General features: G+C 41.2%; 1 protein-coding gene across 2 annotated transcripts in view; it reads right to left on the bottom strand.

Annotated features, from left to right (window-relative positions):
- The window catches only part of xpo1b (exportin 1 (CRM1 homolog, yeast) b), a 32,575-nt gene that overhangs the window by 9,503 nt on the left and 5,080 nt on the right, over positions 1–17,992 (bottom strand). Inside the window, exons 2-15 of one of the 2 annotated variants that reach the window (XM_017476032.3) lie at positions 17,571–17,702; positions 15,980–16,081; positions 11,680–11,752; positions 8,743–8,804; positions 8,615–8,659; positions 5,456–5,637; positions 5,227–5,275; positions 4,971–5,090; positions 4,562–4,690; positions 4,273–4,431; positions 2,199–2,396; positions 1,674–1,812; positions 1,346–1,527; positions 1,049–1,205 (exon numbers count right to left, since the gene is read on the bottom strand). In XM_017476032.3, the coding sequence (XP_017331521.1) occupies positions 1,049–1,205; positions 1,346–1,527; positions 1,674–1,812; positions 2,199–2,396; positions 4,273–4,431; positions 4,562–4,690; positions 4,971–5,090; positions 5,227–5,275; positions 5,456–5,637; positions 8,615–8,659; positions 8,743–8,804; positions 11,680–11,752; positions 15,980–16,081; positions 17,571–17,696 (1,723 nt within the window). In that variant the 5' untranslated portion in view covers positions 17,697–17,702. Of the gene's footprint in view, positions 1–1,048; positions 1,206–1,345; positions 1,528–1,673; positions 1,813–2,198; positions 2,397–4,272; positions 4,432–4,561; positions 4,691–4,970; positions 5,091–5,226; positions 5,276–5,455; positions 5,638–8,614; positions 8,660–8,742; positions 8,805–10,308; positions 10,506–11,679; positions 11,753–15,979; positions 16,082–17,570; positions 17,703–17,992 lie in introns of those variants that run through there. The other variant, XM_047157851.2, reaches the window with a different exon arrangement.

The raw sequence follows: 17,992 nt of genomic DNA, 5'->3' as shown, positions 1-17,992 counted from the left end.
TAATACAGAAATGTCGACCTGAGAAGACTCTAATCAGCGAATTAACTCAAAACGCCTGCGAAGGTTTCCTGAGGCTTTAATCTCTCAGTCTGGTTCAGTACACAAGCACAATCACGGGGAAGATGAAAGTAAATGTTGCATTTCATTTGGAAATCAAGGTCCCAGAGTCTGGAGGAAGAGTGGAGAGGAACAGAATCCAAGCTGCTTGAAGTCCAGTGTGACGTTTCCACAGTCAGTGATGATTTGGGTTGCTGTGTCATCTGCTGGTGTTGGTCCAGTGTGTTTTCTCAAGTCGAGAGTCGATGCAGCGTCTACCAGGAGATTTTAGAGCACTTCATGCTTCCATCTGCTGATGAGCTTTATGGAGATGCTGATTTCCTTGTCCAGCAGGACTCGGCACCTGCCCACAGTGCCAAAACTTCTAGTAACTGGTTTTCTGACCGTGGTATTACCGCGCTTGATCGTCCAGCCGACTCGCCTGACCCGAACCCCATAGAGAACCTATAAGAGACACCAGACCCAACGATACAGACGAGCTGAAGACCGCTATCAAAGCGACCTGGACTTCCAGAACACCTCGGCAGTGCCACACGCTGATCGCCTCCATGCCACGCCGCACTGATGCGGTAATTCATACAAAAGGATTTTAGCCCAGAACCAAATAAATTAACATACTTTTCAGAAGGTCGACATTTCTGTATTATAAATTCATTATTCTAGTATTTTGAGAGTCTGGATTTTTGATTTCCATGAGCTGTAATCCGTAATCATCGAGATTAAACCAAAAAAAAAAAGAAAAAAAAAAAAGGCTTGGAATATTTCACTTTATGTGTAATGAATCTAGAATACATGAAAGTTCAAATTTTTGAATAAAATTACGGGGGGAAAAAAAAGTACTTTTCCACGATATTATAAATTTTTGGAGATGCACCTGTATATTGTAAATGAGGTTCTTGTAGAAGAAGCCTAATTCTTAGTTAGGTTTCAAAATATATATATATATAAAAAAAAAAGCAGGCAAACATTCAAATACGTGCCTCAAACTCACCGTGCATGAACTCAAACAGTTTGTTGACTACAGTCTTGAGGAACTTCCAGTGTGCGCGCAGGAATCGTGGGTACTGGCCAACGATGTACATAATGTTTGAGGCAATGATAGCCTTGTTATCCTTTCCTCGCTTTTGCTCGCACAATCCCAGCAAGTCCTGACACGGATACACAAAACTCACTTTATATTTAGACCGACGCTGAGACGCATAAGAAAAGCGTGAGCGTAACAAACGTTCATTCGGGACGCGACACTCACGTGAGTGAAACGAATGAACTGTTAGAAATAAACACACACCTTGATGACCGTGACGAGGAATCGCTTCTCGTCCTCCTCGTGCATGGCTCCGCTGATTGAGCCGATGGCCCAGCACAGCGTGTTCAGGTTTTTCCAGGACCACTCTGTCCCGTTCACTTGGTTATGAAGTTTTTCTGTCATGATCCGCTCTGTATCTGCGTAGTCCAGATGGGTCAGGTACACTATACAGGGCAATGGAGAAACAGAGTAAGAGAGAGCGTGCAAACAACAAAGAAAAAGATCAAATTAGGACCACATCTGGTGTATTTCCATCATAAGTGTTTGGATCAAATGCACAAAGTATGTACGAAGTGTGTGTATATCTTACCGAGCGTCTCTCTCATGTTCTTGTACAGGTTGATAGAGTCAGTGTCCTTCATGAACTCTCGCACCACCTCACCCTGATCGTTTTCCACCACCAGCACCTCCTCCGGTTTTGCCATGCGGCTCACCATCAACAGACGCACCTGAAAGACAGCGAGAGAGAAAGACAGAGAAAGAGAACGCAAAAGATAGTGAGAGAAAGAGAGAGAGCAAAAGAAAGCAAGAAAGAGAAAGAAAGAGAGCGCGGGAGCGAGAGAGAGCGCGAGACAGAGAAAAAGAGAGCGAGCCAGAGAGAGAGAGAGAGAGAGAGAGAGAGAGATTGTGATTCAACTAAAAAACTCTCTTCATATACATGTGTGTGCACGCACAATATTCCAAAGTGTCTTTTAATGTGACAAATGTCTTGCTTGAACTTTACAAATCCTAAATTGGAACCGTTTAGTGATGTACAATAAAACACCCACGCCTGGCGTTTGTGTCTGTAGTATTAACGTGCAGTTTCCCAGCAGCATGTGAGAAGCACCCTTACCTTGGAGAGTACAGGTAGATAGAGCTGCCTGCGTGGTGGAACATCAAAGTGCTGGCTGCCGGAGAGCAGTGGGGAGGTGGAGGTGCTGAACGGACTCTCTCTGTACAACTCCGCCGCCAGGTGGTTCCAGTACTCCAGACAGATCTTAAAGATCTCCGTCTCCTCCACCTCAGACACCAGCAGCATGTAGTGTAGAGCCTGGAGATCACATGCAAATATTTGAACCTATAAGGAACTTATTCCATTTGTGGAAGTCTAAGAAACTCTTTACACGTAAACTAAACTCTGCGCTCGGACTAGGGAGCTGTTTCATAATCAGAAGAGGATGTTATAGTGCAAGTCAAATGAAACAGAGCTGTAACAACTAGTCGATAATTAAAATAATGGACAACGAGTATGATTATGGATTACTCGGGTCTGTGACGTCACTGTGGATAACCCCCGTCAGTGACGTCACTTCACAACGGTGAAAAACTCATTTCTATGAATAAAACCCATCCGGAAAACAGCGGAGGTCACAGGGCGAGCTGCTGAGGGAAAAGTGCACGATCCGGGTCGTCCAAAACGTGAGCTTTTATATCAAGCGCTTCAAACAGACTCGTAAGTGAATTAACGTGGCTCGTCGTGTCAGATCCTGCGACAGATGCGTGTGGTGTTTAACGTGTTTCAGACGTGTTTTCTTCAGCATAGAAATGACATTTATACCTTTATATCCTCATCTGTGAATGTTAGAAATTCACACCAGTATTTCCATTTTACATAAAGTCTCGTCCTGACGGCGAGCGAGTCTCCGTTAATCTTCACCGAACGAGCGCGAGTCCACGCGTACGCGTCAATCAAACAGCGCGCGATAGAAAGGAAGCGCGATAACGCTGACTAAAATATTCACTTTGATCAGATATGTAGTTTGAGGCGATGTTTATCTAGATTTAGAAACTAAAGTAACGGTGTTGTTTATGAGAGCAGTAACTGTAATGGAGTTATAACATGTCACTGTATATAAATGTAAGAAGTGTCGTACATTTACAGAATAAAGGAACATGTTACTGTGTTCAGATGAGAGAATGTGTGCGTTACTCCAGAACATTTAACCTCAACACTTAGTTTGTGCTTTTGTTTTTCTTTTTCAGTGTTTTAATATAGTGATTTAACTTATGCTTTTTTTGTGGACAATCAGCTGGTTTTTTCCCCCCCAAAATATTGTGTTAATATTTTTCTTAAATCCTTCGCATAAAATCCTTATAGCATAGCCCACAGATATACATTTAATACCTTTTTCATAGCCTTCAATTTCCACAATGTTTGAAGGACGACATCAGGCAGAATGTGAAATAACATTTTTTCGGGGGGAAAAATACAGAAAATAAAAATTGGCCTTTTAATCCAACTAATCGATCAATCGATGAAATAACCGACTGATTAATCAATTATCAAAAATAATCGTTAGTTGTAGCCCTAAAATGAACAAATCTTTAAGAACAGAAATCTTCAAATTTAAACAACTCGATTTTACGTCAAAATAATGATAATGAGTCTCTACTGGTCACGTATACATTACAGCACAGTGAAATTCTTTCTTCTTTGCATACCCCAGCATGTCAGGAAGCTGGGGTCAGAACGCAGGGTCAGCCATGATACAGCACCCCCTGGAGCAGAGAGGGTTAAGGGCCTTGCTCAAGGGCCCAACAGTGGCAGCTTGGCAGTGCTGGGGCTTGAACCCCCCGACCTTCTGACCAGTAACCCAGAGCCTTAACCGTCGAGCCACCACTAAAATATTAGTTGGCTACCACATACTTCCACATACTTCCACTTCCTAAATCTTGAATTATATTCTTAAACCTTTTAAATTCTTCGACGTGAACTTTGATTCGTTGCGAGACAGTTTTTGGCACGAGCGGATTGAGTTCAAAGGTTTACGTGATGATTAACATATTTAATGGATTATTAAACGGATTAACGGTTTACTTCATATATAAACAAAGGATGCAAATAAATAAATAAATAAATAGATAGATAGATAGATAGATAGATAGATAGATAGATAGAATTCCGAGGCGTGTGTGTAGCTGTGTACCTCCATAAGGGTCTCACGTAGGTTGAGTCTTTTCTCTATGAGCTGGCCGTGCTCTTTGAGAAAGGTGCAGAGGAACAAGCTCAGGTTCTGGATGAAGTTCTGCTCGTCGTCTTTCCCGTTCGCGTATGCCAGACGGATGTTCGTGTTCAGAGGCAGCATCTACGAACCCAACCAGAGAACGAATTAACCTCCAACCTGCATGGCGTTACGAGCTGTACGCGATCCGTTTTAGCTGCTTTGCAGTGCGCGCGTGCGTGCGTGTGTGTGATGATCGCTTGTATTTTGTTACCTGTTTGAGTTGCATCATGGTGAGAGTGAACAGCGTGACAAACTGCTCCTCGTACTGGCTCACACTCACACCTGCGATCTCAGTCAGACACTTTAGCGTCACGTTCCGAAACATTGGAACGTTCAGGAACTACCGAGAGAGGATAAATAAACGATGAATATAATCACTAAAAAAAATGACTAAATAATATAATCAGTAAACAAACTGAGGCTACAATAAATAAATAAATAAATAAATAAATAAATAAATAAACAAACAAACCGATGTGCAAGCTAAACTACCATTAGCGTGAACAAATACATTCAGAACTTTGGGTGCAAATCCAAAACTGCACACGATGGTCGTGAACTGGCTCGTTACTGATGGTACATCTTAACGCAAAATGCTGAGGAAAGGGTGCAGGTCTCACCTTGTACACTAGAGTGCTGATGAGTTTGGTTTCGAAGATGTAGCCCAGTGGGATCCAATTCAGAAACCGGAGCAGCGTTTCTAAGGTGGCGTGTACTAAAGGAGCATTCTGGGAGTTTTCCTAAGAGATGGTAAGAACGATGGTAGTCCATTATTACGTTCTCGTTTGGACTGACGAGAGAGAAGCTTTGTTTCTTCTCTATGTAAAAAAAAAAAATACGCATGAGATTGCAGATGTCAGTATAGGCTGCACTCACCATCACAAATTGGCAGAGCTGAAAGATCTGCGAGAACTCGTTACACATACTGGAGAGGAGGGGGAGAATAAAAAAAAACAAAAACAGCATTGTAATCTCAGTGCCAATCCTGGAAGCCCTTTGTTCTTCATATATTTGTTATTTTCCTGGTCTAACACACCCAAAATCTCCAACATCACTTAAGTAGCACATTCTACAAGCTAATTCAGGTCACTCAAACACGTCTGACCTGTCCTTCAGGTGCTTGGCTTTGACCTGGGTCATCTGTCCGCTAGAGAAATCGAACACCTCCTCGCTGAGCAGCTTCAGGATGATCATGTTGTTCTGGCAGAGGCTCTCGCTGGTGCGGCTCGCCCCCACGATGTCGCTGATAAACGTGGGCCAGTGCTTGGGCCACTCCTGCTTCAGAATCTATAAAACAGCAACATAGAAAGGTGTGCAATGTGGAGGGAGGAAAAAAAAAACAAAAACGCAAGGAATTCGAGTTCTCACAGGTAGTGGTGCTGCAGTTGATGTTTAACAGAACATGACTTTCTAGTCACACTGGCTGCATGGGACACAGCGCAAGGTTACTCATCACCTGAAATTCTCAAATTTTAGTAACTTTACCGGCGTCTAACTGCCTTCATCGTATTGCCTCGTCTGACCGATGATCAAATTCATGTCATCTAGTATTATAGAGACAATAATATATGGTCAGTATTGTTCTGGGAGATTATTAGCATTAAGTAGGGAATAACACACTCCGGGGTGTTATTCCACTTATACCACAGCGATTGGTCAACGTTTACAAATGTTTTGTTTATTAATGAACGACACAGCGCACGTGTTAATGGTTTACAGTTAGATTTAATGTTGTACAAAGTCTGTGAGAAGAGTCAGTTTCTGTTTTCACTTACATTACAGCTGCGATAAACAGTCACTCCCTTATCAACCTCACTCTTTTTTACACTCTCTCTCTGTTGATCAGATCACTCTCCTTCTCCCTCTCTCACTAAATTGGATTGCTCTCTCCCTCTCACACAAGACCAGATCTCTCTCTCAAGATCAGATCTCTCTCGCTCACTCGCACAAGTTCAGATTTCTCTCGCTCACTCGCACAAGATCAGATCTCTCTCGCACAAGATCAGATCTCTCTCGCACAAGATCAGATCTCTCTCGCACAAGATCAGATCTCTCTCGCACAAGATCAGATCTCTCTCGCTCACTCGCACAAGATCAGATCTCTCTCGCACAAGATCAGATCTCTCTCGCTCTCACAAGATCAGATCTCTCTCTTTCTCATTCTCTCAAATTAGATCAGATTGCGCTCTATTTCTCCCTCTCGAACTAAATCAGACTGCTCTCTTTCCCTTCCCTCTCTCTCACTAGGATCAGACTGCTCTCTTTCTCCCTCTCTGATTTGACCAGATTGCTCTCTTTTGCACTCTCTCTAGATCAGATCACTCTCTCTTGCTTTCTTTTGCCCGTTCTCACAAGATCAGATCTCTCTCTAGATCAGATTGCTCTCTCTTTCCCTCTCTCATTAGATCAGATTGTTCTCTCTCCCACAAGATCAAATTGCTCTCTCTTTTCCCCCTCTCTCACTAGATCAGATTGCTCGCTCTCCCTCTCTCAAGATGAGATCTCTCCCTCTTTTTCCCCCTCTCTCACTAGATCAGATTGTTCACGCTCCCACTTTCAAGATCAGATCTCTCTCTCTTTCTGCCTCACTCACTAAATCAGATTACTCTCTCTCCTTTTCACTCCCTCTCTCACTAGGATCAGACCGCTCTCTTTCTCCCTCTCTCACTTGATCAGATCGCTCGCTTTTGTTCTCTCTCTAGATCAGATCTCTCCTTGTCCCACTAGATCAGATCACGCTCTCTCTCTCTCTCATACAACGTAGTATTTAAATTTACTGGAAAAAGTAAACTCCTCCGTTCTGAAGACTTTCCTGTGCTGATAAACTTCACAAAGCACCATTACTGTTCCACAGCGTTCACAACAAAGAGTCGCATCATAAATATCAAATAAATATCTCCTTATAAAAAACAATCACATCAACAATTATGCGTTTTACTTTGTTAAACACTTTTTTGAAAAAAAAAAAAAAAAGAAATAAAAAAGCAGCAACAAAAAAACAGATGTGATGTGCACGTGCATTATCATAAAAGTAAATACTAAGGGTCTGCATTGTTTTAAAAAAAATATATATATATATATTTTATATATTTTGATGACCACTTAAGATGAAGCACTTAAGTGTTCGCTCAATGTTTGACATTTAATTTAAGTTGAATTTGGTTTGTCTTTTATACCTGTTCTGCATAATCTGTCTGTGCAGGATTTCTCTTTTTGTGATTGCAGTTTCCAAAAATGCCTGCTTTTGTGGCTGCTTTTTTTTCTCTCCAAATTTGTGATGCAACTTGCAGAGTTTGTGTTATTTTTGAAGAAACTACTTGCGTTGGCGAAATTGCAATTAGTTACAGTTACGTTTATATAGTGCTTTTCTAGACACTCAAAGCACTTTACATAGTGGGTGGGGTGGGTGGGGGGGTATCTCCTCAACCACCACTAGTGTGCAACACCCACCTGGACGATGTGACGGCAGCCGTAGTGCACCTGAACGCCTACCACATACCAGCTAATAGTGGAGAGAAGTGTGTGATGAAGCCAATTAAGGGATGGAGATTATGAGGGGAATGTTTAACGACCACAGAGAGTCACGACCTCGGTTTAACGTCTCATCTGAAAGACGGTGCTGTTTTTACACTATAGTGTCCCCGTCACTACACCGGGGTATTAGGCCCCACACAGAACACAGGGTGAGCGCCCCCTACTGGCCTCACTAATACCACTTCCAGTAGCAATCTTAGTTTTCCCCAGGAGGTCTCCCATCCAGGTACTGGCCAGGCTCAACCCTGCTTAGTTTCAATGGTAAACCAGGCAAGAACTGCAGTGAGATGCAGTGAATAGTTTTCTCACTGTGATGTTTATAGGTAAATGAGACCCTTTAGCTGTACTTACGCACATGAACCGAAGAGGGCTTGGCCTGAACGTGCGTTGTGATGCGGTCACATGATACGCCTTGGCCCAAATCTGCAGTAATTTGGAAAAATTGCAAGCTCCTCCGAATATTTATAGAGTTTGCTTAATTTTGTATTAATCTCTGCGAGTGCAAAATCCTGCAAAGTCAACAGGAAACTGGATGTAAATTTTAGTTTCGGGTTGGTTTTCTTATTTGCTCAATGGGAAACCAAATAATATCGATGCATTGGTCAATAAACACAGTCCTTGTAAAAGACTAAAAGAAACCCTTTGACCGTACCATACTAATACATCTAAACCTTTGATTTTTAATAGGTTATATCATTAAACAAAAGGATTAATCTTCCATAACTCTTACCTGAACTAAAATCATGTTGAGTTTTCCAATGTACACCTTCTCCTTCTGCAATGAAACACCACATCACCCATCAGCTGTCGAAGAACAGTAAAGCTTTGCTCCACAGTAAATTTAGACACCACACGTACCTCCACACTGGCTGCGTCAGAAGACGTCTTGATAATGAGGCCCACGACGTACTTTTTAATTCCTGCGTACAAACAGGGGCAAGACAGAAAGCGTTAAAAAAAACAAAACAAAAAAAAAAAACTTTCAGGGTTTAAGAGTTATCAAGATAACATAGCCGCGAAGCACGATTACGCGACATTTAAAACAGCTCTTTTGTTTGACAGCTCGTCTGTTAACCAGCTCAAGTCCTTAGATTTGGCCTGAACATTAACGGGTATTGAACGTGGCATTCCAGCCCTAACTAAAGCCTGAGTCAGTCTCGGCCTGCTCACGCAGAAGCGAGCTAGGTAGCATGTGAGTAATAATGTGTCATCCGGCAGTCCTGCAGTGTCCAGTAACTGCTACACTTTTGAACTAGTTAAACATTACTGAACTTTTGGATGACAAGAAAATAAATACAAGGCCTCCAAAGATTTCCTTCATGCTACATTTTCAGACTGATAAACAAGAACAATTTCAGACAGTGACGGTGCACATTTTACCAAGGTCGCGCCAACGCACGAAAAGGAAACGTGTTTACAAAATATGTCTCAACTCCAGCCGTCTTGGTGCTGCTGCAGATGCCAACTAGGTTTCAGCGATCGCCTCAAAAGAAACCACACGGTCAGGCCACTTTGCATTGCCGTGTCATGCGCATCACTTTGCATTGCATGTGAGGCTTCATGGCAACCCTCTCAAGAATCTATGTAAATGAGTCTGTTAAATATGCGTGTACATGAAACGCAAGGTTGATAAGGTCCTCTGCATGTAAAAAGATCACTTGTGCACTTACAAAGAAACAAGCAGGAAAGAAAATAAATAAAAGAGCATTTCTCTTTCTGAAAAGGAAAAAAAAACAAAAAACAAAAACATAGCAAGTGACAAAAAGCAGAGGAGACACACCAGGCTATTTAAGTCTATTTCAATTGTGAAGTTTTATGTAAACATAATAAGATGAAAAATTAAATGGATTCAAAAGTGTATAGATAAATTTACAACGAACAAGTATACTACGACGCCTTTGCAAAAGAAAAATGCAGTACGTCTTCATCATCGTTCGAAATCCTTGGTGCGAAACATTTTAGGAGGTTGAACTTTTCACCCTTTCACCCACTCGATTTGTATTTTCCAGTGGGTATACCCACACACACACACACACACACACTCACGATACCTAAAGACCTACATAACACATTAGTGGCATCTGAAGAGAGATACAGGTCATTCATGCATATAAGAGTTACACTTCTGGGCTATGGAAGGAATTGCCATAGCATTAATTCTCAATCATTTAAATAGAAATAAATACATTTTTAAAAAATAAAAAAAAAGACTGGTTTTACAAGCGAACACAACATGGAAACCACACGGCTGCAGCAGCAAACAAACAGTTTCAAGCAGCCGATTAAAGCAGCTTGCAAGCCAAATCCAGTCCTCCGAACAAAAACCAAAACAGCTCTCCACTGACAGCTGTAGTCTCCGGGATTTAACCCTCATCACTGCATATTCAGTCAATGTTTCATGCTAAAAAAGTTTGTTCTGAGTACCGGTTTTGGCGCTGCTGTACATCTGCACGGTTCAGCGCTTTTTCCTTCTCTTACTCGAAGGACGCAATAATGAGCTGCTGAACTCGATCAGGTGTGTTCTGGAGTGTGTGCAGAGCAGTCACACACTAAGCTCAGGATTAGCTAACACTGAGGCAAATTCAGGTCCACCGCAAGCAGGTCCTATGAGAAATCAGGAATACACAAACACAAACGCCTGAGCCGGAATCGTTCACTTGAAGAAATCAAGGTACCGGACTGTTATCAGCTGCTTTATGGTATATTTCGCTCCGAGTCGTCTGTTTAAAAAAAAAAAAAAAAAATTGTTTTTTTTTTTTTTTTGTAAATAAAATGTTGGTTTTCCAGTGAAAGAAACGAATACGTCGGCACGGTTACATTTTTGTCTACGACAGCGATTTCGAACGTTTAATCACACACCTTCAGATCAAAAGGTTTTTAAGATTGAGAGACATTTCAGTCGAGCGTCCACACATTTCTGACCGGCGGTGTACGTCAAATTATATTTGAAGGTGCGCTATATTCACATTTTTAAGTAAACAATATATTTAACACACAATACGCCATATTTCACGCACGAAAAAAGTAAACAATACACTGTACTGCAACAGGATGTTTTATAAAGCATCAACAATGTAGGCTACCACACACACACACACACACACACACACACACACACAGAGAGAGAGAGAGAGAGAGAGAGAGAGAGAGAGAGAGAGAGAGAGAGAGAGAGAGAGAGAGCGAGCGAGGTAACAGAGTACATGTACAGTATTTAGATAGCAGTAAAAATTAACATTTATAAAACCGTTACCGTATATACAATGCAGAACAATACATAGTCATTTATTCAAGCAACAGAAGTGGATCAATACAAGTGTGCTGTACGAAGCAAATCTAATCATTTAACCTTTTCTTGTAAGGTCTTTGCTTTCTTTTGCCTCCTAGGATCACTAGAAGCACTACTCTTTGGACCCGTGATTACAGTCGATACTTTATCGCGCTTTAAAGATGCAAAAAGTTGAGAGAAACGCGAGATAAAGAGCGTGGCGTCCCCAATCAGAGCACATAGTCCGCAGTTCTTTAGCGCACGGAAACCTTTTCACAAACTTTTACTTTTTAGAATAAATCTGGGTATATATTTAGGGTAGTAAACGATAAACAGATTAATAATACATATATTTTACACATTTATAACAAACTCCAAAAAGAATCACATTTTATTATTGACGACAAACTAACTTGCGAACGCGGAGGGCGGCCGACTGTACAATAAAAGTGGAAAAGTTTATTATTATTATTAATTTTTTTTTTTATGAGTGTAGCGCCAGCCAGTTGAGCTGGAAATGGAAAACTTACCTTCACACTGGTTTCTGGGCAGAATCTTCCATCTTGTTTTAATAACTGTTTCCAGAATCTGCAGAGCATAGTACTGGAATGCCAAGGGAACAAAGCGAACATTAAGGACTTCAGCTTTAACCATCCAGTAAACCACATGAGCTACTGTGAATTTTATATATGTTTTTTTTTTTCTTTCAGAATTGTGACTCGAAACAAACAAAACAGGGAAAATCATCACTGCCTGAACACATTTAAAAATCTCCCTCTCTCTCTTCTTCTTTTTTTTTTCCTTAAAAAAAAAAAAAAAAAAAAGCATACAATCAGACTGAACATAGTGTTTCATGCAGGTTTGATTTCACTGCGTTATTTCATAGATTTGCTGTAAACATTCTAGAGAATCAGTGTTTTCTAGATTCTCAAAAGCTTGTATAAGTTTTGCTGTTTCTGCCAGTTTCACACCAGAAAGTGAAAGACAGGTGGGGAAAAAAATGCTATTGGTTAACACGACCACGCAGGAAGTCAGAGAGGATGCACAAAACTGTCTTCTTTTATTTATTTATAAAAAATACGTCCAATACTTTACGTACTCAAAAGGTTAGATATCGGCAATAATACGTTCTTTTAACAGAATTAGGAAAAAAATAAATCAGCGACTCTTTCCTTAATAATTTTGCTAATGATAAACGATTAATAAAAGTATTGGCACCTGCTGTTTTCGGCTTTGGCTGGTGTGCGCCTCTGGGAACAGCAAAACAATCTACAGGTTTGGTTACATTTTTTCCTATAGTGCTTTTTTTTTTTTTAACGTTACAGTTAAAAAAAAAACAAACAAAAAAAAACAACACGAGAATTAGTTAGAGGCTGTGTTACTGGTATCTGTGTCATCGAGGCTGAAAGTATTTCAGCTGTAGGGATCAGTCATTTTTAAGGATCAGAAGAAAGAAACATGAAGTGGGTCAAACAGAGAGAGAGGCGATGAGAGGAGTTAACGTATAACAGAGGCTTCACAAGGTGAAGGGATGTGATTCAAAGCTGAAATCTGGATACAGAAACCCTGCAGGTTCACGGTTATAGTCAAAGCCCTGGTCAGATCTCCACCTTCAAACCGAGACAGATTTAATTAATAAATGAATAAAATTAAATAAATAAATAAAAAATAAAATGAACATAAACGTCACTGTGCCATTCGAAGCTATGATTCTGCCATGACATTTAATTGCTGATGGTAAGAACAAACAAGAGAAGGTCTATAAAGCAAGAAAGGGAGAAGAAAATCAGAACTAAAGAGAGACAGACTCACACCGAAATGATCTCTACAGCTGAAATACCTACCTGCCCTTTTTATTTATTTAGAATATTTTATATATTATATACATACATGCACACACAAGAATTCAACCCACATTGCAAATCGGGTTTATTGTCAAAATTTACACTTTCAGCTGTTTATAATGAACAAATCAAACAAAAGCAATTGAAATAGCTCAACACAACGAAGTGGTTTCCCCAAATTCAACTGAAAATGCAACTTTTAATGACTTCTCCAGTCTCAAAATTATTCACCCCCTTCATGGAAGGCATCTTTAGTACTTAGTAGAGCACCTTTTACTGTTATGACCTGCTGCAAACGAGATGCAGAGCCAGACACCAGCTTCTGACAGCGTTCCTGAGGAATCTTATCCCATTCCTCATGAGCAATATCCTCCAGTTCAGTAATATTCTTGGGTGTGCGTGCTGTAACCGCCTTCTTCAAATCCCACCAGAGATTTTCTACGGTGTTCAAGTCAGGTGACTGTGATGGCCCTGTAGAATCTTCCAGGACTTCTTCTGCAACCAAGCCTTGGTGGAATTTGAGGTATGCTTTGGATCATTGTCCTGTTGGAAGGTCGAATGATGCCAAAGCTTCAGTTTCCTCACAGACGGCATGACTTTTTCTCCTAGGATTTCCTGGTACTTCAATGAATCCATCTCGCCTTCCACACGCTGCAGGTTTCCAGTGCCAGAGGATGCAAAGCAGCCCCAGAGCATCCCCGGCCTCCACCGTGCTCGACTGTGGACAGAGTGTTCTTTCTTCACTCTTCTTCCTCCAGACATACCGCCGATCCATCGTGCAGAAAAGTTGCAGTTTAGTTTCATCGCTCCACAGAACAGAATCCCAAAACTTCTGCGGCTTATTTATATGATTTTGAACCAACATTTATTGTGCTTTTGGGTCAGTAGTGGTGAACGTCATGGAAAACTTCTGCATTCAGTACTGCATTTATTTACTGTGCTCACCGAAACCTCAGTGCATGTTTTCACCAAGTCTTGCTGCAGGTCTTTTGAGGTCACTCGAGGGTTTTTCACAACCTGCCTTCTCAGAAATCTGCTTGCAGCCATTGATAGCTTCCTTTTTCTGCCCCGTACAGGTACTTCACACAATTTTCTGCCCCTAGCCAGTTCAGGTATTTCATGTGTTCCAGCTCAAGCACACCTGGTGCAGCTAATGAAGCCCTGGATTAATTGTATCAGCTGTGCTTGAGACAACACCTGTTTTGCATATTTGTGCTGTTGGGAGGGATTCTATTCAAGGGGGTGAATAATTTTGAAACTGGAGAAGTCACAAGTTGCATTTTCAGTTGAATTTCGGGAAACCGCTAGAAGCGTTCGTCGTGTTGAACTGTTTCAATTGTGCTTTTGTTTGATTTGTTCATTACAAACAGCTGAAAGTCTGTACATTTTGACAATAAACCTGATTTGCAATGGGGATCGAATCATTTTGATTGCAACTGTATGTATGCATGTACGCATGTATGTGTGTGTGCATATATGTATATACACAAAATGTAATACCTGCCTAGGACCAGTGAGTAATTATGATATCTAAGAAGAGAGGAAGAATGCTGACCTAAGATCAGTTTCTCCTAATGAACACGACCATACAAGAGGAGGAGGAGGAACTGCTCCTGGATCAGCATCTTACTCATCTTACGCTTAAGCTCTCCCTCCTCCAGATGAGAAGAAGCAAAATGCAATGAAAACGGATGCAGAGCAGAATTAAGTATAAGGGAATGAAAAGGTAGACCTTGTGGAGGCCTGCCGCCCAAAGCCTAGCTGTGTCAAGGTGCACAGGAAGACACACCCCTTTTCTTCCTATTACAAGCAATCAACATAATGGAACATTGGCATTAATGATCAAATATGAACAAATTCAGGTAAGAAATTATTTTTTTTGTGGTTTTGTGTTTGTTCATTCTTTGTTTAATAAGAAATAGGGAGAAGCCAAATAAACACAAGTGCTTTACCTGATGCACTTCAAATTGTTTAGGTATGATTTTGAAAGGGTACTTGTTTGAGAAATGATTTTTTTTTTGGGCAGCGTATTATGAAATTATTAATTCTGTTGTCAAATCCACTCCAAACATTAGTAATAATAATGACCAAAGGGTTAAGAGCACACCTACAGCAAGCCCAGAACAAAACGAATAAAGGCAAACTGTTACCAGTAGTTTAAGGAAGCCTGATGCACAATAGGGGAATAAACTCCATCCCAACAACTGCTGAGTAGAACAAAGCTCCAATTACGATCAGCTAAACAGGAAGGACAGCTGACAACGGATTAGCTCTGACCAGGTAAACACGCGCATGGCGTCTTTATATTACAGCACTGTGAGATTCCCCAAGAGGTTTATGATCGAGTTGCTTTCATTCATTTTCACATCAGACGATGACCAAATGAACGTTAAGGACTACGGGTTTACAGGAGGCGAAGACCTACAGCTAAACCTGAAGAGCGAAAAGGGCAAGGCATCTCACTGTGGGACAGCCATGCAATTTCCTTCAAACTAGAAGATGTATTTGTTTAGGTGGGGCAGGGAGAGGTTAACTGGACTCAGAGGTGTTGGGAGGAATCAAAGATTTTGAGTCGACGTTCAACCATAATCGATAAAAGCGAGAAGAAATTAGCACTAAAAAATAATAAAGATCTCTGAACCAGCTAGGTTGTCGCTACTACAAAAACAAACAAACAAAAAAACCCCTCCAAAAACGGAGGGAGCCGCATTGTAAAAGGCTTCAACGGATTAAAGTGTTCCCCAAATACGTGTATCAATTAGTGACATCATGTCAGAGCTTCCTCAAAGCAGGGAAGTCAGGGCCTGTGCTCACAAAGCATCTCCGAGAAAGAGCGCTGATGTAAGCCTTGCTGATCACTACAAAAAAAAATAAAAAAATAATTTTATACTAATTTTAAAAAGCCCGATCAGCGCTCCTCCGCCAAGATGGCTCGTGAGCATCGGTCCGGTTGACTGTAGCAGGCTGGTTGAGAGTGCATGCTTACTTTGGTGTTCATATTCTGAGAAAACTCCAGGATGGTGTCCACTCGGGTCCACGCATCCGGGTGCTCCTTTAAATGCGTGAGGACCTCCTGGGCCATTCTTTGCTGGAATATAGAAAAATAAATATTGCAGACTGACACCCTGCACTTGACGAGACGCCGTGTTCACGACCGGTTTGGCTCTTGTGGGCATGTCACCACTGATGTTCTCCGTGCAGAAATGGTAAAAGGGATCATGTATACAATGTACACTAAACGGCCAGATGTACATGGACACCTAACCATCACACGCATATGTGCTTGTTGAGCATCTCATTCCAGATCGAGACCACCTTTGCTGTTATAATAGCCTCCACTCTTCTGGGAAGGCTTTCCACTAGATTTAGGGGCGTGGCTGTGGGGATTTGTGTTCATTCAGCTACAAGATGCTAGATGAGGAGGTCTGGGGTGCAGTCGGTGTTCCAGTTCATCCCAAAGGTGTTCAGTGGGGTTGAGGTCAGGGCTCTCGAGTTCTTCTACTCCAACTTTGACAAACCATGTCTTCATGGAGCTCGCTTTGTGCACAGGAGCATCGTCATGCTTGAACAGGTCTGGGCCTTTTAGTTCCAGTGAAGGGAAATTGTAATACGTACAGCATACAAACACATGCTATACAATTGTGTTCTTCAGACTTTGTGGCAACAGTTTGCCGAAGAACCACATATGGGAGTGATAGTCAGGTGTCCACATACTTTTGGACATAGTTCAATTCAATTCGATTCAATTGTATTTGTACAGCGCTTTTTACAATAGACATTGTCTCAAAGCAGCTTTACAGAAATATCAACATGGTATACAGATATTAAAGGTGCGAATTTATCCCAACTGAGCAAGCCACTGAGTGGCGACGGTGGCAAGGAAAAACTCCCCAAGATGTTTTAAGAGGAACCCGACTCAGAAGGGAACCCATCCTCATCTGGGTAACAACAGATATTGTGAAAAAGTTCATTATGGATTTATATGAAGTCTGTATGGCGTTAAGAGCAGCCGTAGTCCCAGCAGTCTGGAATTAAAGAAGATTTGAGCTCCATCCAGAGGCAGAAAGGATCTGGATCTCTAGTATCTCCATAAATTCGTGTGGGGCTCGGCGTAGTGTGCTCAAAAATCTATTTCTGATATTGAAATATTAATTTTTCTTTTTATCCATTTCTGAATACCAAACACTATTGAATGGAAACTAAACTGAGGCAGGAACTGAAGTCGTTATCCACGGAAATTTTATTTACCAGACGCCCGTTTATTTTAATTTATTGGTTCGTCAAAATAGTTAGTCATCGCCAGCAGAATTGCGGCTTTTGCATTAATGCAGAAAACGAATAGCTGGCTGTTGTTTACAGACTTGGTAGTGGGGAAACAACAAAAATCTGATACTTCTGTTAAATATAAACAGGACCTAAATTAACTAGATAAAGAACTACAGGAATAAAAAGCTGGAATAAGAATAAATCTAGCGCCACAAGAGTTTTTTGCATTTGTTATTCTAGAAGAATGCATAGAGTTTAAAATAATAACCCCCTGAAGATGCTACTCCTCAAGGTGGGGTGTGAATTCTTACCTGCGGTCCCACTCCATGGTACAAGCAGTTAACAACATTATCCAGGAGATTAATGTCCAGTTTCTGGTTGAAGTCCAGCAGCTGTCTGGCTGCGTGGTCAGCTAACATTGTCATAACTGCTGGCATAGAGCTCTGTGGGGACAGGGGAGGGCTGTTGAGGCCTTTTTTGGGGCGGTAAACATCCAACAGGGCAAAGTCATGTGAAACGAGCGGAACAAGGTCCTCGTATGCAAAGACTTACATAATAAAAAATTCTCAACATGAGCGTCATGATACAGGCCTGATGGGATGTTTTTAAAAGATGTCATAATTCAACCAATCAAACACATGGACCTGACTTAAACGGTGGTTGTATCACAGCATGCGTAGCTTTATAATAAACACAAAGACCGTAAATATTACAAAGGTGATAAATGATACAC

The sequence above is a fragment of the Ictalurus punctatus genome, chromosome 9 (genome assembly GCF_001660625.3).
Source record: "Ictalurus punctatus breed USDA103 chromosome 9, Coco_2.0, whole genome shotgun sequence".
NCBI lineage: Eukaryota > Metazoa > Chordata > Actinopteri > Siluriformes > Ictaluridae > Ictalurus > Ictalurus punctatus.
This window is presented reverse-complemented; position numbering and strand designations above follow the sequence as displayed.